Source organism: Cetorhinus maximus, chromosome 7 (genome assembly GCF_964194155.1).
Source record: "Cetorhinus maximus chromosome 7, sCetMax3.hap1.1, whole genome shotgun sequence".
NCBI lineage: Eukaryota > Metazoa > Chordata > Chondrichthyes > Lamniformes > Cetorhinidae > Cetorhinus > Cetorhinus maximus.
In genome coordinates, this window is record NC_135885.1 from 57,632,119 (window position 1) to 57,657,719 (window position 25,601).

At 40.2% G+C, this 25,601-nt stretch overlaps 1 protein-coding gene across 5 annotated transcripts; it reads left to right on the forward strand.

Moving 5' to 3' along the window:
* The first annotated feature begins 1 nt into the window (after position 1).
* dcun1d5 (DCN1, defective in cullin neddylation 1, domain containing 5 (S. cerevisiae)) lies at positions 2-25,601 on the forward strand. Of its 5 annotated transcripts, none has more exons than XM_078545542.1 (11): positions 2-148; positions 1,502-1,560; positions 3,339-3,381; positions 10,722-10,839; positions 12,078-12,157; positions 18,426-18,496; positions 23,537-23,628; positions 23,836-23,944; positions 24,057-24,161; positions 24,303-24,405; positions 24,490-25,601. In XM_078545542.1, exons 4-11 carry the CDS (start codon positions 10,769-10,771, stop codon positions 24,543-24,545), a joined length of 687 nt encoding a protein of 228 aa, XP_078401668.1. In that variant the 5' UTR covers positions 2-148; positions 1,502-1,560; positions 3,339-3,381; positions 10,722-10,768; the 3' UTR covers positions 24,546-25,601. The 5 variants fall into 5 exon arrangements, with proteins under 5 accessions (XP_078401668.1, XP_078401664.1, XP_078401667.1 ...); XM_078545538.1 differs by having other exon boundaries at positions 70-148; positions 12,069-12,157; XM_078545541.1 differs by having other exon boundaries at positions 70-148; positions 10,726-10,839; positions 12,069-12,157.

Here is a 25,601-nt window from a genome sequence, read left to right on the forward strand (position 1 = left end):
GGCCCCGGAAGTAGTCGTCGTGCCGGTTCCCGAGTTGAAGCTGCTGAGGCGGCGGAGACGGCGCGGGAGGGCGGAGGAGGGAGGAGCTGGGACCGGGACTGGAGCCGCTCATACTCAGCAGCCCGGGAGCGGAGGGCAGGAGTGGAAGGTACAGCGGCGGCGCTTTCATTGCCCCTTAATTGGGCCGCTCGGTGCTGTGTGTCCGCGGCTCCTAATAAATCTCAACCTGTAAATGGGGGGAGGTCGGGTCTCGGGATTGTTCCCCGCGCCGCCCCCGTCCCTCCCTCCGTCTGGGCTTCGGGCTGGACCCCCTCGGGATTGTGCCCCCTCCTAAACTCATCCCCTCAGAGCCGCCCCATTGATGTGGAGTCGCTAAATTCCGGCCCTGGGCTCCAAGGTGGCGATGGAGGAGCCGGGATTATAGGGTTACCCCCCCCGCCCCGGGAGAGGCTGTCTCTCGGTGCCGGGAGTTTGTGTGTAAATCCCCTTCCCCAGGAGCTGATTCCTGGGGAGGAGGATGATCAGCTGCCGGGGGGAGTGGGGTAGGTTTCAGGCCGTTTCTTTGTCAGGAGCTGAGGGACAGACCCACCCCCAAAATACTGGAAACTGGCTGAGTATCTGACAAAATGTTGGAAACAGCCGGGCGGATTTTTAACTCCAAAGGATATGAAGCGCCAGGAGATCGGGCATTTAGTAGGAGCGAAGATCGAGGGAAAATTTACTCCCCCACGCCCGCCCCCAAATTAAACGTCGGTGCGAAATCTTGGCAACTTTTGAGGATTTTTTTTTAAAATATATTTGAATCCAAGTCAAACACCCAGTCGAGAGTGATTAGCATTTTCTTTGACATGGTCTCCGCCGCAGTCACGATATTGTGAAGCATTTGAAGGGACGGACGCTCGGAGCCCCCTCTCTGGCTGCAGCTCCTCTTGGTGCTGGCGCAGGTTTGAGGCCGGTGGCTGCTTCTCATTTGCAAACTGCGCAGTGTGTCCACCCGAATTGCGGAGAGAGTTAATTGCCAAATTTAACAATATTTAACTCGGTGTTTTTAATGTTGTGAGAGTCTTTGTGTTTTTTGTGAGAGAATTTGTTTCGAGTTGAAAACTGCCTTCCTCGGGTTCATTTTTGGTCGCGTAGGCCCAGCTGTAAATGTTGGCCGAGAGGTTGGGAACCCGTCCTGTGAAAAGGTTAAATAGAAAATGTAGCCAAATTGTCCAGAACACACTTCGTAGACTTTTAAGTGATATTAAATCATTATTGTTTTTATTACGCACCTCCCCACCCCCCCTGTATTTTATCACGTACGGTTTGTTTTCCGACAAAATAATTTGCAGCATAAAAATGAAGCCGTTCTTGAATATCCGGATACCTTTCTCGTAGTTTGAATTGTGCATCAGAAAAATGCACGACGAAACCAGGTTTTGCATCTTATAGCTGAAGGATATTTTAGCAGAAATATTGTCATTATATTTTAACATTATCATGTTTTAATGTTTTCTAGTAGGAGACTAGCTCATACTGGCAGACTTCCATCAGATATCTCGGACATTCAATCGGCTGGTGAGTGTTAGACTGTCGTTTTAATAGTTTGATTTCTCTTTTAACACAACTAGGTCAATGATTGTATAAGGTTCTATTGAAAAAAAATTGAGACCTTTTTAAATCGACTGGAGCTAAAGTAGAATATTACAGGCTTTCCAGAACACTTGAAATACTACATCATGCAGTTCTGTTTTCTACCAGCCTTCAAACTTCTTTCCTTTGGATTGGAGGAAGGGAGGTGGGAGATCTTCGAAATTTGAGTAATAACGGAAATCTCTGGCCAGAGTGAGTTGTAGAGAGCAAATAACCATAGTCATAAGAAATAATCTCAAGCACCCTGTTGGTTAGATATTTTGAGAGCACTTGATATAGTGTTGTCCATACAGACCTGGGAGGCCTAAGGTTAATTCACTGGTTTCTACTGAATCAGTTACTTTCTGCAAATTTCAGTTTAACTGTACTACAAGGGATTGAGGGTTGGGGAGGCATGATTAGCTTGAGATCCCATTTCTGATTTATCTGCTCACTCAGTTGGAAAATGCATGTCTGAAAGCCTCATCCATGCCTTTGTTACATCTAGTCATGACTATTCCAACACAATCCTAACCAGCTTCCTATGCCCCCTCTGTAAACCTGAGGTCATCAAAAACTCTGCTGCTTGTGTCCTTGCAAAGTCTCATTCCCCAATCACCCCTTGCTTGCTGATCCTCATTGACTGCTGTGCTGGTCAAGCAATGGCTTGATTTTGAAATTCACATCCTTGTTTTCAAGTCTTTGCATGGCCTCGAGTCTCACTGTGTCTGCAGTTTCCTCCAGCACTATGAGGTATCTGTGCTTATTTAATTCTGGTCTGTTGAGCATTCCGATTTCAATTGCTCCATCATTGCTAGCCATTCCTTCAGCTGTCTAGGTTCTTAGCTCTGGAATTTCTTCCTTGAACCTCCCTGCTCCTCTACCTCCCTCTGCTACCTCTTTGACCAAGCTTTTGGCCCTCTGCCTTAATATTGATCTATGTGGCTTTGTGTCAATTTTTGCTTTATAATTCTCCTGTGAAGCACCTTGAAATGGTTTATTATGTTAGAGACACTGTATAAATACAAGTTTAGTTGAGGACAGGACCGCGTTCATTGGAAAGATTGGTGTCCACTTACGTTACCTTGAAAACAGTCATTAAATAGAACCTGAATAATTACAGCACAAAATTCAGTTCGTCGAGTCTGCGTTGGCTCTTAGCAAGAGCTATTTAACTAGTTCCCCTCCCCTACCTTTCCCCCTTAGCCCTGCAATTGTTTTTCCCTTCAGCTGCTTATCCACTTCTCTTTTGACAGCCATGATTGAATCTGCCTCCACCATCCTTTTCTGGCGGCACATTGCAGATTGTAACTACTCACTGCAAAAAAAGATTTTCCTCATATTGCCTTTCCACATGTTGCCTTTAGTTCTTTTGCCAATCGTTTTAAATTGCAGTCTCCTGATTCCCAACCCTTCCACAAATGGAAATAGTTTCTCTTTATTTAATCCATTAATGAAATGTAATATTCAATGCAGAAATTTTCAAAACAAGTTGTTATAAATTTCTAAATGTGTTACCTGAGCATTTTTCTAGCACACCAACCAATATCAGCAGATTAAAATGTGCAAACCTTCTGATTTCTATTTCCTCACCTTTGCAACTAGTTTTGGCACATTCATCTTTTATATGTATATGCATGTATGTGTGTGTGTATATAATATATATATCCCCATCTGGAAGTGTTTGTTACCACTAGTTTTTCATGTTGTCTTTGCCTTAACAGAATTTGACAGAAGATCTGAATGGCCAAGGTGATCAAAATATAGGTAAGTGCAATAAAAATATTTCAGCTGTCAAAAGAATAGAAGCAAGAGGAAAAACTAAAATGGTAGTTGTAGGACATACAATAATTATTGGGTCAGATAGCATCCTTTGTAAACAAAATCAAGTTTGTTGCCTACCTGATGCCAGGGTGAGGGGCATCTCGAATCAGCTTGAAAGAATATTGGAGGGGGTGGATCTAATCATTACGACTCATATTGGAGCTAACAGCATGGGAAGGAATAGTCAAGAGGTCCTGTTTGGAGAGCACCAGAAACTAGGAGCTATTTTTAAACTAGTAAATGGATTGGGGGTGTGGTGGGGGGTGAATGGAGGAGAGTTCAGGTGGTAGTATAGTTAATTCCACAACAAAAAAGGGAAGAGTAGAGTTAACAGTCAGAAACTGAGCTTCTGGCACCACAGATAAAAGGAAAACTAAAATTGTAAAGTAATTAAGCCAGGAGAGTGAGATGAGAAATGTGTCAATAAAACATTAGAGGAGAATGATAGGTTAGGGCCTGTGGCCTAAATAAGTGTTCCTTATACAAACGCACAGTATAAGGAACAAAATGTAGGTGCAAGTGCAACTTAGTTGTGACTATTATGTCATACCCTCTGAGACCAGGCTGCCATCTGTCAGGACTAGGAACTAAATATACCAGGTTATAAGGTTACAGGATAGTTGGAAAAAGTGGTCGAGGAGGAGGGAGTAGCCTTAGTGATTGAGGATGAAATTACTTCCATGATGAGAGGATATAATGTGGTAAGCAAGCAGTGAAGACTTTCTGGGTAGAATTGAGAAATAGAAAAGGATTTAAGACTGGAGCTAAGTAGTGTTAGGACACCTAGTAGTATCTATGAATGGTAGCGTCTATAAATGGTTAGACAAGCATGTAGCAACAGCAGAGAGGTTTCAATTGGAGATTTTTAGGATAGCATATGAAAGGTAGTGAATTTCTTGTGTATGTTTGGAACAGCAGTATATCCTAGAACCAACAAGGGGACATGCCCTGTTAGATTAAATGAGTAATTACCCAGATTCTATTAACACTCTAATGGTACGTGAACATTTATAAAATAGCATTCCTATTATGATCAAATTTAACAGTGTTGGAAAGGGAGAAACACGAAACAGGTATTAAGATTCTATATTTATGTAAGCTGACTTCAGGGAGAGGAGACAGATTTCCCACTGGGTAAACTGGGCAAGTCTGTTAATGGGCAAAGCAACAGAAGAGTTGGAGGTGTTCAAAACAGAATTTGTGATGCAGAACCTGTTTATAACCCTAAGGGGCAAGAGTTCTACTTGCCAAAAAGATAGCATGGACAACGAAAGAGGTAAGAGACATCATAACATGCATACAAAAATGAAAAAATTATCTCATCTTGGTGAATGGAAAAGATAGAACAGCAGCGGGTGACAAAGCACAGTAAGTTATAAAAAGCATGAAAAAAAACTTGCAGGGGATATCAAAATCAACAGAAAAAATTTACAATTATATTGAGTAAAAGGTAGTCCAAAGCAACCTGGGCCCCTTAAATTGTAATGGTTATATTGCCTATGAAAATAAGGAAAAGGCATACATAATTACTTTGTAAACTTTTGCAGAGGAGGATAGGATCAGCATGCCAGGTATCCCAAGGAAATGATAATGGAATCAGGGATAGGGACTCAACAAAATTTATTAAAACAGAAATCAACAATTTTTATATTTGTATGGTGCCTTAAACACAATGAAATGCCCCAAGGTGCTTCACAGGAGCATTATTAAACAAAGTATGACACCAAGCCATGTAAGGCGATATTAGGTCAGGTGACTGAAAGCTTGGCCGTAAAGGAAGGTTATAAGGAGGGTCTTAAAGGAAGAAAATGAAGTAGAGAGGTGTAGGAAGGTCATTCCAGAGGTTGGGGCTGAGGCAAATGAAGGCATGGCCATCAGTGGTGGAGCAATTATAATTGGGAATACAGAATTAGGGAAATGCAGATATCTTGGAAGGTTGTGGGGCTGGAGGAGATTACAGAGATCAGGAAGGGCAAGGCCATGGAGGGATTGAAAACTAGGATGAGAATTTTAGTCAAGATGTTGCTTAACCAGGAACCAATGTAGATCAGTGAACACAAAGGTGATAGGGAAACAGGAGTTGCTGTGAGTTAAGGTACAGCCAGCAGAGTTTAGGCTGATCTTAAGTTTGCATAGAGTAGACCAGCCAGGAGTGCATTGGAGTAGCCAAGTGTAGAGGTAAGAAATACATGAATGAGGGCTTTAGCAACAGATGAGCTGAGGCAGGGACAAAGTTGGTAGGTAGAATTAGGCGGTCTTAGTGATGGCACGTGTATGAGGTTGGAAGTTCATCTCGAGATCAGATGTGACACCAAGGTTGCAAACAGACTGGCTTAATATCAAAAACAGAATTACCTGGAAAAACTCAGCAGGTCTGGCAGCATCGGCGGAGAAGAGAAGAGTTGACGTTTCGAGTCCTCATGACCCTTCAGCAGAACTGAGTATAGTTAGGAGAGGGGTGAAATATAAGCTGGGTTAAGGTGGTGGTGGTGGTGGTTGGGGGGGTTGGTTGTAGGGACAAGCAAGCAGTGATAGGAGCAGATAATCAAAAGATGTCACAGACAAAAGGAACAAAGAGGTGTTGAAGGTGGTGATGAAAATGATGGAGGGGTGGAGATTGGAAGCAAAATTAATAAATTTTTCCAGGTCCAGACGAAAGGATCATCCTCCGCCAACTCCAGCATGATGCCACCACCAAACACATCTTCCCTTCACCCCCCTGGCGGCATTCCGTAGGGATCGTTCCCTCCGGGACACCCTGGTCCACTCCTCCATCACCTCCTACTCCTCAACCCCCACCTATGGCACCTCCCCATGCCCACGCAGAAGATGCAACACCTGCCCCTTCACTTCCTCTCTCCTCACCATCCAAGGGCCCAAACACTCCTTTCAAGTGAAGTAGCATTTCACTACTTAGTCCACTGTATTCGTTGCTCCCAATGCGGTCTCCTCTACATTGGAGAGACTAAACGCAAACTGGGCAACCGCTTTGCAGAACACCTGCGGTCTGTCTGCAAGAAAGACCCAAACCTCTCAGTCGCTTGCTGTTTTAACACTCCACCCTGCTCTCTTGCCCACATGTCTGTCCTTGGCTTGCTGCATTGTTCCAGTGAAGCCCAACGCAAACTGGAGGAACAGCACCTCATTTCCAACTAGGCACTTTACAGCCTTCTGGGCTGAATATTGAATTCAACAACTTTAGATCTTAAACTCCCTCCCCCTATCCCCACCCCGTTTCTTCCCCCTCCCTTTTGTTTTTTTCAATAATTTATATATATTTTTCTTTTACCACCTAGTTCCATTATTTTTAAATCTACAACTGTAATACCTTGTCAGCCTTTCCACCCCACCCCCACTAGAGCTGTACCTTGAGTGTCCTGCCATCCATTCTTAATTAGCACATTTTCTTAGATAACATCACCACCTTCAACACCTCTTTGTTCCTTTTGTCTGTGACATCTTTTGATTATCACCTTCATGGCTTAATGTCAGACTATTGCCAGGAAAGGGAATGGAGTCGAGAACTAGGGAATGGAATTTGGAGTGGTGTTATGACCAGGATGGAGCAGTGCGCGAATTATCAAGCCCCACTACTATGCAGGCTATATCATTAATTTCAATGTTTAATTTTCTCACCGAAATGGCCAATTGTACCTATACTTCTAGTACCCAGAAGAAAAGAGATTCTGACCAGGTTTCTTTGAAAACACGCAATGATTAATTTATTATAAAACAAAACTTTTTAACAAGTTGAAAGTACTGGTTAACACACAATTGTAACCGGGAAGTATAACTATCTATCTCTTCCTAAAGAATTCTCCAGCACACACACATACACACACACACAGACAAACAAAGGGCAAACAGACAGAGTCTTTCTGCAGAGATGGGCTTTGGAGGATGGGTGTTATAAAATAAAGGATAAAGTTTCCACAGAGTCTCTACGCTGTCGACCTGGAGTTCCCTCGTGAACACTGGCTGCAGGTCCCGGTTGATTACTGGAAGTTCACCAATTGGTCTCAGTTTTGCAGGTCCAAATGCAGACTAGTTACACTCAGGTGAGGGTTCTCTGGCTACAGATTGATAGCCACACACAATTGCAGACAAGGTAGAGAGAGGGAGCCAATTAGGGTAGCCTTCCTGCCCCAGCTTGTTCCCCAACAAAACTGCTTCAAAACAATCAAGTCCACAACTTAAAATTTTTCCCCTCACCCATGTGATTTCCAGCAAGTTACCAACCTTCCTTTTCAGTGTTTTCCTCCATCAATTAAAGTGATTGCAGTTCAAAGTGAACAACCAGATCTTCCTCAAGTACCATAAAGGTCAGGTGGAAGAGGCCTGCTTGCTGACAGTTCCAAGATGATCTTTTGAAGTTTTTTTTTTTAAAATCCCAGGTTAACATCCAAATGTCCAGATCATGCCATGTCCTTCCATTTTGTAAAAGAAAAATTCAGTCTTGAGAGATATGTTTCTAATAGCAGGAACCAAAAGCAGTGGCTTCAGTCTTCCCTTTATTTAATTGGAGGAAATTTCTGTTCATCTGTTCAATAATTTAGTAGCTGTGGAGGAGTCAAGAGAGGTGTTGGTGAGGTAGAGCTGGGTGTCATCAGAATAGATGTAAAAACTAACACTGTGCCTTCGAATGATGTCACTAACAGGCAGCATGTAGATAGGGGGCCAAGGATAAATTTCTTGGGACATCAGAGGCGCAGGAACAGAAAGAGAAGTCTTTGCTAGTGACAATTAGATAGATAAAAATGGAACCAGATGCGAGTAGCCCCACCCAGCTGAAGGACAGTGGGGTGTTGGTGGAGAATGGTGTGGCAACCATGTCAAAGGCTGCAGACAGGTTGAGAAGGATGAGGAGGGAAAGTTTACCTTTGTCACAGTCACATCAAATGTCATTTGTGACTCCATGAGAGCCGTTTCAGTACTGTGGCAGGGGAGGAAACCTGATTTGGAGGGACTCAAACATGGAGTTCGAGATGGGAACCAGATTAGAGAGATGACAACACATTCAAGGACTTGAGGGAGGAAAGGGAAATTGGAGATGGCACGGTAGTTTGCAACGACAATGGTTCAAGGGTTGGTGGTTTTGAGAAGAAGGGTGTTGTCAGCAGATTTAAAGGAGAGTGGGATGACACCTCAAGCGAGAGAAACGTTTACAATATCAGCTAACATGATGACTAGGAGGAGAAGTTGGCTGATTAGTTTGGCGGGAACAGGATCGGGGGAACAGGAGGTGGGTCTCGAGCTCAGAGGGCATGAAGGGAGATGGAAGAGGAGATAGAAGAAAAAGATGCAAGCTCAGGACTAGGAAACGAGGGATGAGTTTTGAAGGAAGTTTGACTAGGTTGGTTAGTGGAAGGAAGGGATGTGGCAGAGACAGCTGATCAGATTGTCTCAATCTTCGTGAAAAAGAAATCCATGAGCTCATCACACTTATTGAAGGTGAGGAGTTTAAGACGGAGGAAAAAGAAGCCATGGGTTATTTTTGCATTACAGGATGATCCTGGAATAGTGAATAGTTTTAGCAGACAAAAGCAGGACCCAATAATGTTTGTGGTCCAGCCAGGTCTGGCTAAACCAGTTGTCTGCCATATCTTTTCAAGTCTGCATCCCTTGGACATAAGGAAGTGAAGATGAGGGCCGGGCGGGGGGGTACTGCCAGTGTGGAGAGAGTAATGGTTTTATTGGAGACTAGGACATCAGAGGTGGAGGTAAGGGTGCAGTTGAGAAAATCGGTAGCTGCAAAAGTGTGGTGAACAAAGGGCTGAAGGCTAGATAGTTGGGATTTTGAAAGTGCAGATGCAAGCGAATCAGGGGTAGTTGTTTCCAAGGATGGAAACAGGAGGATGATAGGATTGGAATTTGGGTGGCGAGTGATGCAAGGAAGTGGCCTTGTATGGATAAGATGGGACTAACAAGACCACATGAGATGGCAAGGTCAAGGTTGAGGCTTCGAATATGGGTTGGGCAGTTTACACTGAGCACGAGATTTGGGGAAGCTAAAAGGACAATGAACTTGAGAGCAAACAAAGAACGTAGTGAGTTGAGATGGAGGTTGTGATTATTGAAGGTGATAAGAAATTTGCAGAAAATTAATGGGAAAAACTGAAGCAAATGTGGCATTTTGGACCTAAAAAGGTAGAACAGGATACTTTTTAAATGGTGAAATACTAGAAACAGACAGCCCAAAGAGACTTGGCAATGGGATGGGATCCAGGTACATAGTGATTAAAATGTCATGAACAGGTACACAAAATAAAAAAACAGGCTAATGAAATGCTAGCTTTTATATCTAGAGGAATAGAGCACATGGGGTAGAAGGCATGCTTCAACAATACAAAGCCCTGGTTAGACCCTATCTAGAGTACTGAGAGTAGCTCTGGGGCACCACACATTAGGAAGAGCAAATTGACCTTGGAGGGAATACTTCATAAGTTGACTAGGATGATACTTGGATTCCAAGGCTTAAACAAAAGGAGAGAATATGCAAACTAGGGTGAAGGAATGAAAACAGAAACAGAAATACCTGGAAAAACTCAGCAGGTCTGGCAGCATCAGCGGAGGAGAGCACAGTTGACGTTTTGAGTCCTCATGACCCTTCAACAGAACTAAGTAAAAATAAGAAAGGGGTGAAATATAAGCTGGTTTAGTGGGGGGGAGCCTTAAACCAGCTTATATTTCACCCCTTTCTTATTTTTACTTAGTTCTGCTGAAGGGTCATGAGGACTCGAAACGTCAACTGTGCTCTCCTCCACCGATGCTGCCAGACTTGCTGAGTTTTTCCAGGTGTTTCTGTTTTTGTTTTGGATTTCCAGCATCCGCAGCTTTTTGCTTTTATCTAGGGTGAAGGAATGCTTTGATCAAAGTTTTCAAGATATTCAGGGACAGGGTGAATAAGAAGCTATTTCTGCTGGTCAGGAAGTCTCGGACTATGCTCCCTAGTCTTAAAAATTAGAGCCAGGTCTTTCAGGAGTGAAATTAGGAAACACTCTACACAAAGTGGGGGATATAAGTTTGAAACACTTCTTCCACAAACAGTTGATGCTAGATCAATAGTTAACTTTAAATCTGAGGCTGATTAACAAAAATCTATCAAAGGTATCAAGAGATATGGGACCAAGTTGGGTACATAGAGTTAGGTCATGGTCAGCCATGATCTTATTGAATGGCGGAACAGGCTCAGGGAGCTAAGTGGCGAACTTCTGTTCCTAAATAGTTTATGGAGGATGCGGTTGTGTTAAGTTTGTAACTGACTAAGCTGTAAACTGTTGCAGATAGCTCCTCTCAGTGCACCTGTTCTGTCTTTTGGTGTGCTCACAAGATGCCTGTTAAGAAGAAGAGAAAATCTTCAGGGTCAGAAGACGCCAGCATGAAAAAATGTAGAATAAGCAGGTGGGTGCCGTTTTAAATTTAAGACATTTTTTTTGGTGTGGATTTGTGCACTAATGTTTTCCAATATTTTGCTTACTCAAATGGGCTTAAAATCTAGACTTTTCACTGAACAAACGGTTATTCATCACATCATCATTGTAGATTAAATGCTTCTACGGATATCCCAGTGTTTTATTTAAGGAAGAGTTCATTTTTTTCTTTACTGTGACAACAAGTTGCATTTATATAGTGTCTTTAACATAATTAAAAGCCCAAGGCTAAATTGGAAGAACTTTCAGTTTGTGATAAATCCCCATCCACCATAATAAACATCCACTCCCTCCACCACTGATGCACAAAGGCAGCAGTGTGTACCATCTACAAGATGTATTGCAGCAACTCACCAAGGCTCCTTTCACAGCACATTCCAAACCTGCGACCTCTACCACCTAGACAAACAAGGGCAGCAGATGCATGGGAACACCGTCACCTGCAAGTTCCCCTTCAAGTCACACACCATCCTGACTTGAAACTATATCACCGTTCCTGTCGCTGGGTCAAAATCCTGGAACTCCCTTCCTAACAGCACTATGGTTGGTTGTACAACACATTTACTACAGCTGTTCAAGAAGGCAGCACACCTTGGGGGCAATTAGAGATGGGCAATAAATGCTGGCTTGGCCAGTGACGCCCACAATCCATGAACAAATATTAAAAAAATGTAAGGAGCATTTTCAAGCTCCATTTGATGTGCTCAGGCTGTTGTAAGCCTAGGAAGAAGTTGGTTGTCTTAACTATAAAAATGCTGCCATGGGTAATTTGAGGTCTATTAATTATGCCTTTCAGCTGATTACTTTTTAAAAAAACATTTGAGTACATTGTTAGCATTTTCTTGTACTCACCAGGAGGCTCAAACTAACTCTCATAACAGGCTGGCATCGAACTATAGTGTATTTTGGTTGGACATAATATTTTTAATGAGGGTTGTCTTTATCTGAAAGTACCTAATATGCATTTAACTATGTATGCAAAAAATACATCCTTTAGAAACAACTTTATTACATAGCTGCTGCCAAATCTTAGTTTTAATCTTCCTGATATTGACCCTTCTACATTTAATGTGAGAATGGGATGTTTTGAATAGCAAAAAAACTGCAGAAATTTTTATCAGAAAGCTTAAAAGAAAGGGACTAAAGTTAGGCTTATGTTTTATTGAAAATGGTTCACTGATCAACTTTTGTCTTTTTAAGTTTCTGTAGAGTACAGACGGCATCTAGATTAATAAGTGATGACAGTTTTTCAAGCAAAAAGTGCCTAGCTTGGTTTTATGAATATGCAGGTAAGAACTTTGTGGTATATTAACTGGCAAGTTATGATAAGGTCGTAAATATATAATTATTCATCATTGCAATATATTTTGAAAGCGTTTTCAATATATGGGCAGGCAACAGTTTAAAAAGCAGTCCTTTCTCCCCCACAGGATTTGCTTATGAATCAAGGAAACATATTGTTCTGAAGTCTGTTGGAGCAGTGGGAAATGAATAAATTGTATTAGTGCAATGCAGCATTTCTGCCAAAAGCATTTGAGTAGCATAGTATTAGACCTTGATGAGAAAAACATGTTTATTCTCTCTGACCTGAACAATTGTACTGCCTCAAGTTCTTGATCAGCGTGTCAACAAAAATTTTTAACCTCCCCCTTCCACCATCTCACCCCCATATCCACCCCCCATAACCCCCACCACTTGAGAACCAACCAGAACACTATTATTGAAGTGCATGAATGGTAAGTGGCATTTAGCCAAAAGAAACAAACTGCTCTAGCAATGCAAAATAAAATGAACAAATTTTGCATATATTTCCCCTATGTAGAGGATTTGAGAACTTTCTGAATTGCTCTACTCTACTCTATGATATGGTTATTTAAAGCTTATCATTTGTGACAGGTTTTGGACAAAATCACATTGCACTTTCAATAAGAAAATGTCATTGAACATGGCACCACAAATTGTATCTTTACATAACACTTCGGTGAGTACTCAAAAGATGTCTAACAACATTCTAGAAATAATACATATTTTTTTTTGCTTTTACTTAATTTGAGGGTATGCACCCTTTTTCCCTTGCATGGGCTGCAACCAATACCTGATACCAGGTTTCTGCTGGTGGCACTCTAAACAAATGTTAGGAAATGTGCTGGTGCAGTCTACAAATGGCTCTTGCTCAGACGAATTCTCCTTCTCCCTGTTGGAAATAGACTTCTTAACAACACCTCCCTTATTGCAATGTATTGAAGATGGGTGGGTGGGGGTGGTGGCGAGCAATTTACCGACTCCAAACACAGTTATGAGCTAGTGCTGTACCGTTGACTATTTAGATTGACTAATTCATATATGTACATATGACATTTCTTTAAAGTGCAACTGCTTCTTGTCCCACCTGTAATTAACTTCTGTGTTAACATGATGAATTAGGTCGGTACTCAAAATATATTGCCAATCATAATAATGTGGGAGCATGAAATTATTTCATGTATTTTAACTCCTTTTGCAGCACATTCTCTCAGAATTTGTTCTCAAGGAAATTACATTTCTTGTACCTAATGTCAATATTAAGCACTCTGGTCAGACTCCGAATGGGTTAAATAGAGATTGTTCTATGCAGTTCTACCGCTTTGAATAAACTACAACTTAAAAAATAACATTACAATCCCAATTTCCTTCTTTGCATCATAAACCAGCTGTTTGTGTCTGTTGTTGACTTAATGCAACATTGTAAAATTAGATGATCCAGATTCCTATTTCTGCTACTTGGTTGAGAGCCATTAATTTCAGCAGGACCTTTTCCTAGTTGTTAATACATTGGTTTGGCAGGTGAGGGGGGAAATGTATTACCTCATTTGATTTTAAATGCATGTCTGCAGTTGAAAGGGCAATCTTGGCACATCCTGACTTTTATTTTGTGTCAGCTATGTATGAGCATTTCTAATTCCATTGCATTTAAATTATTCCTGTCAACTTATTGAGGTTTCTTTTATATCAACATTTAAGATTAGATTTTCTGCGTGAAGAGCATGTTAATTGTGTTACTTTCCTCTATATTTAAATTATAGCAAATAGAAATTAAAGTACTTCAGTACTTCAATTTTATTTTGTTGGCTGGGTGTATCTATCAGAATTCATTAGCCTTACCAGCAGAAACCTGGACTTTCTAGTCTTTTGAAATGCTCCCTTCTTCCCTCAACCATTTTGCTGAAGGAATTAAAAAGAAAGTCTATTAATACAGCCAGGGAAAGATGACAACTATTTGAAATTGGTCATAGTAGCAAATTTGCATAGTCTGATTCCATGACATGACTATTCCTGGATACTGAATGATTCATCGATCAGTAGCATTAGAACCAAAGTACTTGCTCTTATATATAATCATTTTCTGAGCTTTGAAATCAGAAACTAAAATTAATAAAACCTCTAACTGAATATTTCACAAATTTGTGCATCATGTGCTTGTGCAGTTTCTGTTGGAATTTATATTTGAATTAATTGCTTGGTTAGTATTTGGTTCTTTTTGGAATTATAATGATTAATTTGATATTTTTAATTTCCTGCGAAACTTTCAGTTCTCCACTGGGTAAATGATGGATAAAACTAAGTGTTATACCAGGGCTCTTAAATATCAAGGTTGTGGAGTGGAAGGGGAGGAAAAGGGCTCTTAAAATCTTTACTAGTCATCTTTTATGTGCTCATGAAGGTAGCACTGTCAGCTAATTAAGGTGCCTCGTTTGCACAGCTCTGGACTGTTTGAGGTCTGACGGTAGGTAGTGTGATGGGTGCTTAATCTCTCATGATCTGGGGAAGTCCTTTCCCAACACTTAACCACCCAGTGAAGCAATGGCGTAACATCCATATTAAAAACAGAAAATGCTGGAAATACTCAGTAAGTCGGCAGCATCTGTGAGAGGAGAAACAGTTAACATTTCAGATCGAATACCATCCATCAAACTCCAAGTAAAATCCATGGTGGACTGTTTACTTTGCCAAACAGTCTTTGTGGTTCATTGCTAGTCAAGTAATTAATATCCGCATTTTTATATTTTTCTCAGCAGAAAACTGACAATTTTTTGTCTGAAAGGCCTTACTGAGCAAAGTATCACTGTCTTTCTGGGAGCAGAAAACAGAGTAGCGCTGTTTTGAAAGTTTGAGGATAGAACATGAAGTGAGAGAACCATAGACTATTTTGGAAGGCCTTAGGATGAAGGATTAGTTGTTTAAGTTGGATCAGAAGAGGGAGTCAAGGGCGCAGGTGGTGTGCCTCATGGAGGAAGTGAGCTTGTTGAGGGGCAGGTGGGGAGACACAAAATGGCTTCATTGAATGAATAGAAACGTGATTTTACTTTTTTCTTCAGCTACAGATAGATTTATTGTATGATGCACCATATGTAAGCCCAGGATGGTCTGAGAACTCTTGAATGGCGGCCCAACCAGTCCCCATCCACGACCACCACCCACCATCTGGCTGAACTTGTTCTCATGATGGACAACTTCACTGTCAGCTGCACTCATCTCCTCCAAATAAAAGGTGTTGCTATGGGTACCTGCATGTGTCCTAGCTATGCCTGTTTTCCTGACTTCTTTCCTCTCTTCCTTTCCCTTACTTGACATTTGTCTCCATTTCTTGGGACAGGCCTTCAACCAATAATCACTATAAGCCCATGGACTCCCACAGCTAGCTTGACTACACTTCCTCACACCCCACTTCTTGTAGGACACCATTCCATTCTCCCAGTTTTTTCATCTCTACTTCATCTGTTCTGATGATGCAGCCTTTCATACCAGCACTTCAGTCATGTTTACCTTTTTCCTCAGCCAAGGATTCTTCCCAGTGAGGTTGACAAGCCTGCACTGTGTCTGTTCTATTTCACGCATTTATGCTTTCACCCCTTTCCCTCCCTCTGAGAACCACAATAAGGTTCCCCTTTTCCTTCCCTTCCACTCCACAACCTTGATATTCAACAGGTCACCCTCCACCATTTCTGCCATCTCCAGTGTGATGTCACCACCAAACACATCTTCCTCTCCCCTACCAGCATTTTAAAGGAACCATTCTCTCTGTGGTACTCTGGTCCACTCATCAGTGAACCCCAACACCCCCTCCCTCTCCTACAGCTCCATTCCATGCAAGTGCAGACAATACATCACCCTCTTATCTCCTCCTGTTTAAACTTCTGAAACCCCAAAGATTCCTTCCAGGTGAAACAGCAATTTGCTTTCAATTTAGTATTCTGCATTTACTGCTCACAATGTGGTCTCTGCACTGGGGAGACAAAATGCAAACTGCATGAACACTTTGTAGGATACCTACGTTCAGTCCGCAAGTGTGATTCTGAGCTTCCTGCTGCCTGTCATAATTTTCCAACTTTGTTCCACTCTGCCCTTTCTGTTCTTGGCCTGCTACAGTGTTCCACTGAAGTCAATGCAAGCTTGAGAAACTGCATCTCACCTTTCGACTGACAACTTTACAGCCTCTGGACTTGACATTTAGTTCAACAATTTTAGATCATAACCTCTGCCCCCATTTTGTTTAGTGTTTGTTTTATTTTCTCTCTCATTTCTTTATCTATTGTTTGGACCGCAGCTATCCTGCCATCCACTCCTCTAGATACACCTTTTGTTTCTTGATTTGTCCATTACCACTCCCTTCGGCCTTCCACATCCCTAATGTCATTTGATCTCTCCTGCCTTTCGCCCTATCTCAGACCTTCCCTTTTGTTCTTTTTCCCCCTCTCACTCTCCCCCACCCCCCTTTCACATGCTCAAAACCTGTTGGATTCCTAACTTGTCCCAACCTGAAACATTAATCCTGTTTCTGTCTTCACAGATGCTACCTGACCTGTTGAGTCTTTCCTGCAATTCCTGTTTTTGTTGCAAATTTCCAGCACCTGTAGTATCTTGCTTTTGTATGTATGAGTTTATTGCATAGATTACTAAAATTATGATCTCATGGCTATTTGAGAAGGGAATAAAATAGGTAATGTACACTTAAACAACTTGTTTCCACTAGCCTCCTCGGGGATGAATTGAGAATAACACTTTTGTGACTGAATCTGTCTTTGCATATGCTAATTTGGAATGGGAGGGCCTAGAACTTGCCCAATCCAAAAGATAGGTCTGGTTTGAGGCAATTGGTGCATTTTAAGTTTTTGAAATGGCTAGTAAATATGCTGTATTGTTGCAGTATTGAATTGTATCAAATCTATGTTTTAGCAATGCAATCTCAGCAAGGTAATGAAACACTTTGGAATTGGTTATTTTGTACTCATTATGAAATCTTAATATCCTGTGGAGCCCCCTGGCACCTTGAGCTTTGTAAAGAATGATGGTAAACTACATGCTAGAAATGCAGTTTCACTGAGTGTCTTAGGAATTTTAGTTTCCAGTGTGTGTTTTATTTTTTGAGTCTGAGTTTTCTTCAAGCAATTTAGTATCTTGTATAATTGCTTTTTGCTGGCAGCTGGTTAGAGTGTTCTAGTGCGTTATCCATTTAAAACAAAATTCCATGTTTTATCCATTTTTATTTATCCATTCATGGGATATGGGCATCAATGGCTAGGCCAGGATTTATTGGCCATTCCTAATTACCCTTGAGAAGGTGGTGATGAGCTGCCTTCTTGAACCGCTGCAATCCAAGTGGTGTAGGTGCACTCAGTGCTGTTAGGAAGGGAGTACCAGGATTTTGACCCAGTGACCATGAAGGAACGACGATATAGTTCCAAGTCAGGACGGTGTATGGCTTGGAGGGGAACTTTCAATTGGTGGCACCTGATGCACCTGCCCTTCAAGGTGGTAGAAGTTGCAAATTTGGAAGGTGCTGTCAAAGTAGCCTTGGTGAATTGCTGCAGTTCATCTTGTAAATGGTACACACTGCTGCCACTGTTCGTCAGTGTTGGAGGGAGTGAATGTTTATGGCTGGAGGCCAATGAAGTGGGCTGCTTTGTCCTGGATGGTGTTGAGCTCCTTGAGTGTTGTTGGGGCTGCACTCTTCCAGGCAAGTGGAGGGTATTTCATCACATTCCTGACTTGTGCCTTGTAGATGGTGGACAGGCCGTGGGGAGTCGGGAGGTGCGTTACTCTCTACAGAACTCCCAGCCTCTGACCTGTTCTTTTAGACCAGCATTTAGACTGACCTAAAATCCATTTCAAAAAACATTGAGAGTTTGAGTGGTTGATTGACATTTGTAAATCAGGAAAAGGTAGAGAGTAACTCAATCGTGTCAACTTTTAGATTTACTATGATCTATATATTAATTTCTTCAGAATTTTAATGCACTTAAGCTCTTGTACTTATTACTTATGAAGCTGCTGCATTTTGGACACGTTAATTGTACTGTGCTGACTTCCCTCACTGAGAAAGTCACATGCACACATCAAACATGCTGGTTTGATTTCCATCCATATGCATCAGTTGCCTCTTTACAGGATTCTATTAGTCAAATTGGAAGAATGAAACCTGCCCTCTGGGTTAAAAGATTAGTTGAACTTCATGCCTATGATACTTTAGAACTGTGATTTGGATAGAATACAGGATTTTATTCCCATTCTCTCTTAAAGGGACAGATGAAGTTGTCGGCCCCGAGGGAATGGAAAAATTTTGTGAAGATATAGGCGTGGAGCCCGAAAATGTAAGTTTAAATTCTTCTTGAAAGTCAATAATTACTGAACTGACAGTTTATTGTTAAAATAATTGCGAAATTTACTTGCTTATACCAAGTGTAGATTCTAAATGTAGTACATCATTTTCCTTTTAATTACAGTAAAGGAGTTTTTCCTTTTAGCTTGGGAGTAGGTAGTTTGAATTTTTCTTTCACTTTTGTGTTAAGAACCTTTTTGTGTTTGTAGATGCGCTGCCATTTTTTTGAAGATATCTTTCTACCTTTTTAAATTGCAGTTTACTTACCAAGTACCACCTAAGTCTAAATATCTTATCGTAAAATGGTAAAAGCTAATAGTGTTCTGAAAACATAAAGATTTTCTTTACAGTGTTTGAAAAGGAATGGACTAACTATTACCTTAAAGAAAATGTGACCTGTTCCTGGCTACCCCAACTGCTGCCTTATTACAAAAATATTCAATTAAATATGTTGGTACGCATTGCTCTACTGGCTATTCGTCAAAGAAAAGCAGGTTGAGGATTTATCCAAACCATGCATTCATAAATTTTGTGGACCTGTGTTGTAAGAAAGTAATGTCGTAGAATATGCATTTCATGCACATATACTATACATATTTTATTTTTATTTTGTAATTTCCCTAAGATGTGTTGTTTTATAGACATGCATCTTATCAAATTGCCCTGATGAATATTACAGCACAGCATTTTAGTTCAATACAGACAATTCTGATAAGCATTCTATTCCTCAAAGTTTCAGGACATCTCTAATTCTAGCTATTGTGGCAAGTTGCTGCTTGTAGCTATTCCTAGTCATCATATGTATCGTTAGTCTATCTTGTGCCATCCTTGCACATCCACTGTAGCTCATCTGCAAACACTCTGACCTCCATCATCCAACTACACCTAGGTCGACCCCTCTTCCTGCTGTCCTCCTCTTTGCCCTCTCGATTTTCAGCTCACATCAAATGGCCAAAATACTGACATATTCTTTTCTGGATATCACATTTTTAAGTTATTTTGCATTTGCAATTTCAAGCACCTCTTCATCTGTCTTATGTTCTGTATATGGAATATTCAACATGCGACTTAGCATCCACATTTCAAAGGCCTCTATTTTTTTCCACAGACCTTCACTTATTATCCAGGTTTCTGAGGCATACAGGAAATGTACAACATACAGGAATGTAGCATCTTGTTTTTTTTTCCCTTGTTACACGCTTGTGTTTTCTTGTTGTTAATACATCCTTCACCTTCAAAAAATTACTTCTGGTTATTTCTCCCCTTCTTTCTAACTTCAGCACTGAATCTACCATCTTTACTTATCATTTGTCCTAAATAGACAAACTTATCTACTTGTTCTAGTGTGACATCATACACTTCAATCTTCACTCTAGTTTATTCTAATGTATAAAAACAAAAAACTACTGCGGATGCTGGAAATCCAAAACAAAAACAGAATTACCTGGAAAAACTCAGCAGGTCTGGCAGCATCGGCGGAGAAGAAAAGAGTTGACATTTTGAGTCCTCATGACCCTTCAGCAGAACTGAGTAAAGTTAGGAGAGGGGTGAAATATAAGCTGTTTTAAGGTGGGGGGGGTGGGGGGAGAGAAGTTGGGGGGGTGGGTGGTTGTAGGGACAAGCAAGCAGTGATAGGAGCAGATAATCAAAAGATGTCACAGACAAAAGGAACAAAGAGGTGTTGAAGGTGGTGATATTATCTAAGAAAATGTGCTAATTAAGAATGGATGGCAGGACACTCAAGGTACAGCTCTCGGGGTGGGGGTGGAAAGACTGACAGGGTATTACAGTTATAGATTTAAAAATAATGGAAATAGGTGGGAAAAGAAAAATCTATATAAATTATTGGAAAAGACAAAAGGGAGGGGGAAGAAATGGAAAGGAGGTGGGGATGGGGGAGGGAGTTTAAGATCTAAAGTTGTTGAATTCAATATTCAGCCCGGAAGGCTGTAAAGTGCCTAGTCGGAAGATGAGGTGCTGTTCCTCCAGTTTACGTTGGGCTTCACTGGAACAATGCAGCAAGCCAAGGACAGACATGTGGGCAAGAGAGCAGGGTGGAGTGTTAAAATGGCAAGCGACAGGGAGGTTTGGGTCTTTCTTACGGACAGACCACAGGTGTTCTGCAAAGCGGTCGCCCAGTTTGCGTTTGGTCTCCAATGCCTCCTCTACTGATATCATAATGCTTGGTCCATCATTTGCCTCTATATCTTGAGGACTCACTTGGTTTGGATCATTGTAGAATTCACATATATTCTGTTCATCTTTTTGCTACTACATCCCTTTCAAACAATATTTTACCATCTTTGTAATTTTTGTACCCACTATCTGTTTTCCCTTTCTATCTATCAAAGATTTCACTTTCTGGTGCATAAATCTCATTTTGTGAAGTGTTTCTTTTCTTTCCCCTTTCTGTCATCATTGCTAGTGTCTCATCTGTCATCCACTTCTTGTCTCTTTTTCTTTTCCATTTTGATAATATTTTCTTTGATGCATCTTGTATATGCTCTTTTGTATACTGTGAAGAGCAAACTGCTGTAAAATAAACTTATTGTGCATAAAATCCAGGAAATGGCAAACGTTTGGAGAAAAAGCTTTGAACGTCACCTCAAAAAATTGCTAAAACAAGTTCATTTGCTATATTGTGCTGATTTTTATTGCCTTTCCTTGTCCAATAATTTAAATTGTGAACATCATTTGCAATTGGCAGTTTTCAATTGCCAAGGCCTAAACTCTTCAATTTCCTCCCTAAGCCCTTCTACTTCTCTCTTCCTTTAAGATGCCTCTTAAAATCTAACTCTTTGACCGAGCCTTTGATCACCTGTCCTCGTATCTCTTTGTGGCTTAGTGTAAAAACGCTCTTATGAAATGCTTGATATGTTTTTTACATTAAAGGCACTGTAGTTGTTATTGTTACTTGACAGATACACATGACAACATTAACAATTCATCTTTTTGTGTGTACATAATGTGGCCTTGTAGCCTTTGGCATGTAATGCAGAGCTAAGTCATCATCTTTCTAACCTGAATTAAATATTTGTATTTTTTTCACCAGTTAAATAATTTTTGGCTCTGGATTTTGTGCTATTTCCTTTATCATCACTTTTTGATCACTTTGCATTTTTGCTACTGCTTAATGTAATCTATACTTATACCCATTATCCATTATTTTTTATAATTTTAGACTGGTGTCTACATGGCTTACAGTCTCCCATTGAGTTATGTTTTACCTCATTGTCTAATGCTATGCTTGTGCTCGCACCTGCAGGAAACATGCTATCCTTTAGATGGTGCTCTAATTTTCTATCTTGTAGGGAATCCTTATCAGTAATCATGGAAGGAAACCTACTTGCACAAAGAAATAGCAGAAGCCATCAGCAGTGCACTGTATCAATATCCAAACTTTTATTCAACAATCACAATGTATGCAATTACTGACTCAAAGGCTCTAGAGACTTGCAGTAAGGCAACTCGTGCCTATGTTTAATAGCGAACATGCCAAATATACAGGCTTTAAAACAAAACCTGATGGCATGAAAATCCATGAATTTGTTTAATTTAGCAATGGATGCAGTACACTAAGCATAATTAACTTTTTATGAGCTAGATTTTTAGCAGTACTAGTTCAGTAATAGATCAGACATTGTACCAAGTGGAAGAGGTTTGCAATGTCAACGGCCAGGTGGGCTCCACAGTCTTGACTCAGCTCAAACATCCCAGCAACATCAGGCTGCCCATGATGCTCAGTGACTATGTCAGTCTTCCAACCCAGTCAGAGGTGTGAAATTACAATTTTCAGTAACACTTGAGCATTGATCTTTCTAGTTTTAAACATCTGATTGGAATCCAGGACCAAAAATATGACCAAGTAACTTGGGAAGCTATTGAGATAATTGTTTCTGGCAGTTTATAGCCAAGGTGCAATTTTGTGAAGAGATATTCATGATATCATCTTGAGTGAACAAGATTTGGAATACAGGGTATCTATAGATAGGGAAATGTTGAGGAAGAAATGCCCACAGCCCAAGACTTTCCTTTTATAAATACTGCCTCTTCACTGTCTCTATGGACCAGTACCTCAACATGGGCCTTTCTTCGTTTCATTCTTTCTTGTTTGAATTTAGCTAACATATTCCCTACAATAGTACCTCCCTCTGTTAAAAAAGAAAGAACTTGCTTGTGAGCGTTTTTCATAACCTCAGGATGTCCAAAGTGCTTTACAGCCAATAAAGTACATTGCTTTTGGGATAATCATGGTTGTGATATAGGGAAATGCAACAGCCAATTTATGCAGAGATAATGACCAGATAATTTGTTTACTGGTGATGTATATAAGCATAATTTAATATTGTATGTGGAGGGATTTTAATGCATGTTGCTGAATATTGGGTGGAGAGATATAATTAAGCGATTTCCCATTTACTCTCTGATTTGACTTATTTCTGTGTTTTTTGCTTTAAAAAACTGTAAAAGAAACTAATTTGGATTCTGGAACAAAAACACAAAATGCTGAAAAAACTCAGATCTGGCAGCATCTGTGGAGAGAGAAACAGTTAATATTTTGAGTCCATATGACCTTTCTTCAGAACTGAAGAGAAGCTTTGAAGAACGGTCATATGGGCTCGAAACGTTAATCCTGTTTCTCTCTCCACAGATGCTGCCAGACCTGCTGAGTTTTTGCAACATTTTCTGTTTTTGTTCCAGATTTCCAGCATCCGCAGTATTTGCTTTTATCTAATTTGGATTCTGACTGAAAATAAATTAACTCTATGCCAACAGCCTGGTATACCTATATATGACCTGAATTTGCAAATGTCAGTTATTAAGCTTTACATAAATGTAGATGAAGCCTAATACTGAAATATAGTTTTATTCATGGAAAAATCAGCTTAAGAATTAGTTCGAGTTGCTTTGTACTGAAACTATAGAACTTTTGAAGGGGAGTGAATTAACTCTGGATCTGATTGTGATGTCTGCTGAAAAATGTTGCTAAAACTTCTGTTCAAAAATTATCCTAACTTTTTTTGGTCTGCAGATTATCATGTTAGTATTAGCGTGGAAGCTAGAGGCTCAGAACATGGGATTTTTCACTAAAGAAGAATGGCTAAAAGGAATGACCTCATTACAGTAAGAAATCTGTGATTATGCCTGTTCTAGAGTAAAATGAACGAATGACAGTCCATTCGTGTGTTCAACCACTATGCCTTGTAAATATTTTCCGTAACTGTATGCTGCAGTTCATCCTTAATACCGTCAAACTTGTATATTAACTTCCAGATTATCCTTTGGATCTGTGCTTAGGAATTTCTTAATACTGTATTTCTTTTAACCTAGATGTGACTGCACAGAAAGGTTGCAGAGCAAATTTGACTATTTACGTTCACAACTGAATGACCTGTCTGCTTTCAAACAAATTTACAGATATGCCTTTGATTTTGCTAGGGTAAGACAAAATAAATATTCTTCCTTTGCATTGATCTTTGAGCTGTTTCTTAACATTTTTAGAAAGATATCATAAACTCAGAACCTCTACTTTACAATGTGTCCTCTTTCAGGATAAAGACCAACGTAGCCTTGATATTGATACTGCTAAATCTATGTTAGCTCTGCTCCTAGGAAGAACGTGGGCCCTGTTCTCTGCATTTTATCAGTTTTTGGAGGTACGTTGTTAATTCATTTTTAAAACTCTTAAATCATTGCAAAAAATTCCAACTGTATCTACAAATTTGAAGAAATGCAATAATTAAATAACTGTTTTTCTAAGTAAATCTTTTTCATAATAGCATATGAATTCTTTGCAGCAATCAAAGTACAGAGTTATGAATAAGGATCAGTGGTTCAATGTTTTGGAGTTCAGCAGAACTGTACTTGCAGACCTAAGCAACTATGATGAAGATGGTGCATGTAAGTTTCTTTCCCATAAATAAGATTATGCATTTATACTAATATAGCAACAACAACATTGTAATGAACTTGTTTTCTCTTCAGGGCCAGTGCTTCTTGATGAATTTGTTGAGTGGCAGAAGGCAAGGCAGTCATCATAACAAGTTGGAGTAGAAGAGAACTAAGGGGAGAGCAATAATGCATTGCTACCCGACCAAACTACACCTTTAATTATGAAGTGGAAAGTATTTGTCAGAAGCCATCTTTTATGCTAGCTACAGACTTTTCAGTGTTACAAGTGGGGAGAAGGTTTTCAAGTTGCATCTGTATTAAGCATTTTATTATGTATTCATTGACTACGGCACCTAATGTTAGGATTTTGTCCAGTCTTGAGTCTTAACGCTTTTGGCGATATCTGTTTATAACTTCATAAAGTACTTTGATGAAGCACATTAAAATTATAGATTTTCATTAGAAACAGAAATCGTCATCAGTTTCATGGGTGACTGTGTAGGTAAAAGGCCTTGAAGTGTATGGATGCGTTTTCGAATTGTTAGAAAGTGTATGCTATTGTATCAGACACTTGCTGCTCTGGTACTGTACCAAAAACTTACTGAACCTCGTCATGTTATTGTAACTATGTAGCACCTTTTCTGTGATATAGTATATCAATAGGTACTGGTGCTAGTCTAGGCCTGTGTGCTCAGGGTTTATGGTAATGACAGAAGCACCACGACAAGGCCCATGTAATAGAGCATTACAAGTGGTACAAATGTATGTTTAAATCTGTTCAGTTAATGTTGTTGAGGTATCCACAGAATGATTTGCCTGTTTCCAAAAGCTTTTATTTGTTTTATTTTACACCCATTAAGAACAATGCAGGGTATAGTCGTATACACCTGATTCAGGTGGCAGAAATGTGTATAATCAGAGTTACATATGAGAGAATTCATCAGTACTGGATTAGCAAGTATGTGGTTTTGACTACAATTTTTAGTCAAAGCAGGTAAGTGACCACATCACTGAGCAATTGGTCTACTGTACTAACAGTACAGTATTAGATTATTTTAAGGTATTATCTTTATATATTTGACTCTCTAGAGTATAAAGTTGTAAATTAGCCTGAACTAAGCACTCTTATGCTATTGATTAATTGAAGCTTTTGTAAAGAGGTGATACTGTGGGACCTTGAATTTAAAAAAAATACTTTTATGTTC

Bases quoted from the DNA above. Each gene is read 5' to 3' on its own strand.
- dcun1d5 (XM_078545538.1), top strand. From the start codon at position 10,769: ATGCCTGTTAAGAAGAAGAGAAAATCTTCAGGGTCAGAAGACGCCAGC. The intron at 12,158-18,425 runs GTAAGAACTTTG...TCTCTCTTAAAG, and splicing joins TTGGTTTTATGAATATGCAG to GGACAGATGAAGTTGTCGGC. The intron at 23,945-24,056 runs GTAAGACAAAAT...GTCCTCTTTCAG, and splicing joins ATGCCTTTGATTTTGCTAGG to GATAAAGACCAACGTAGCCT.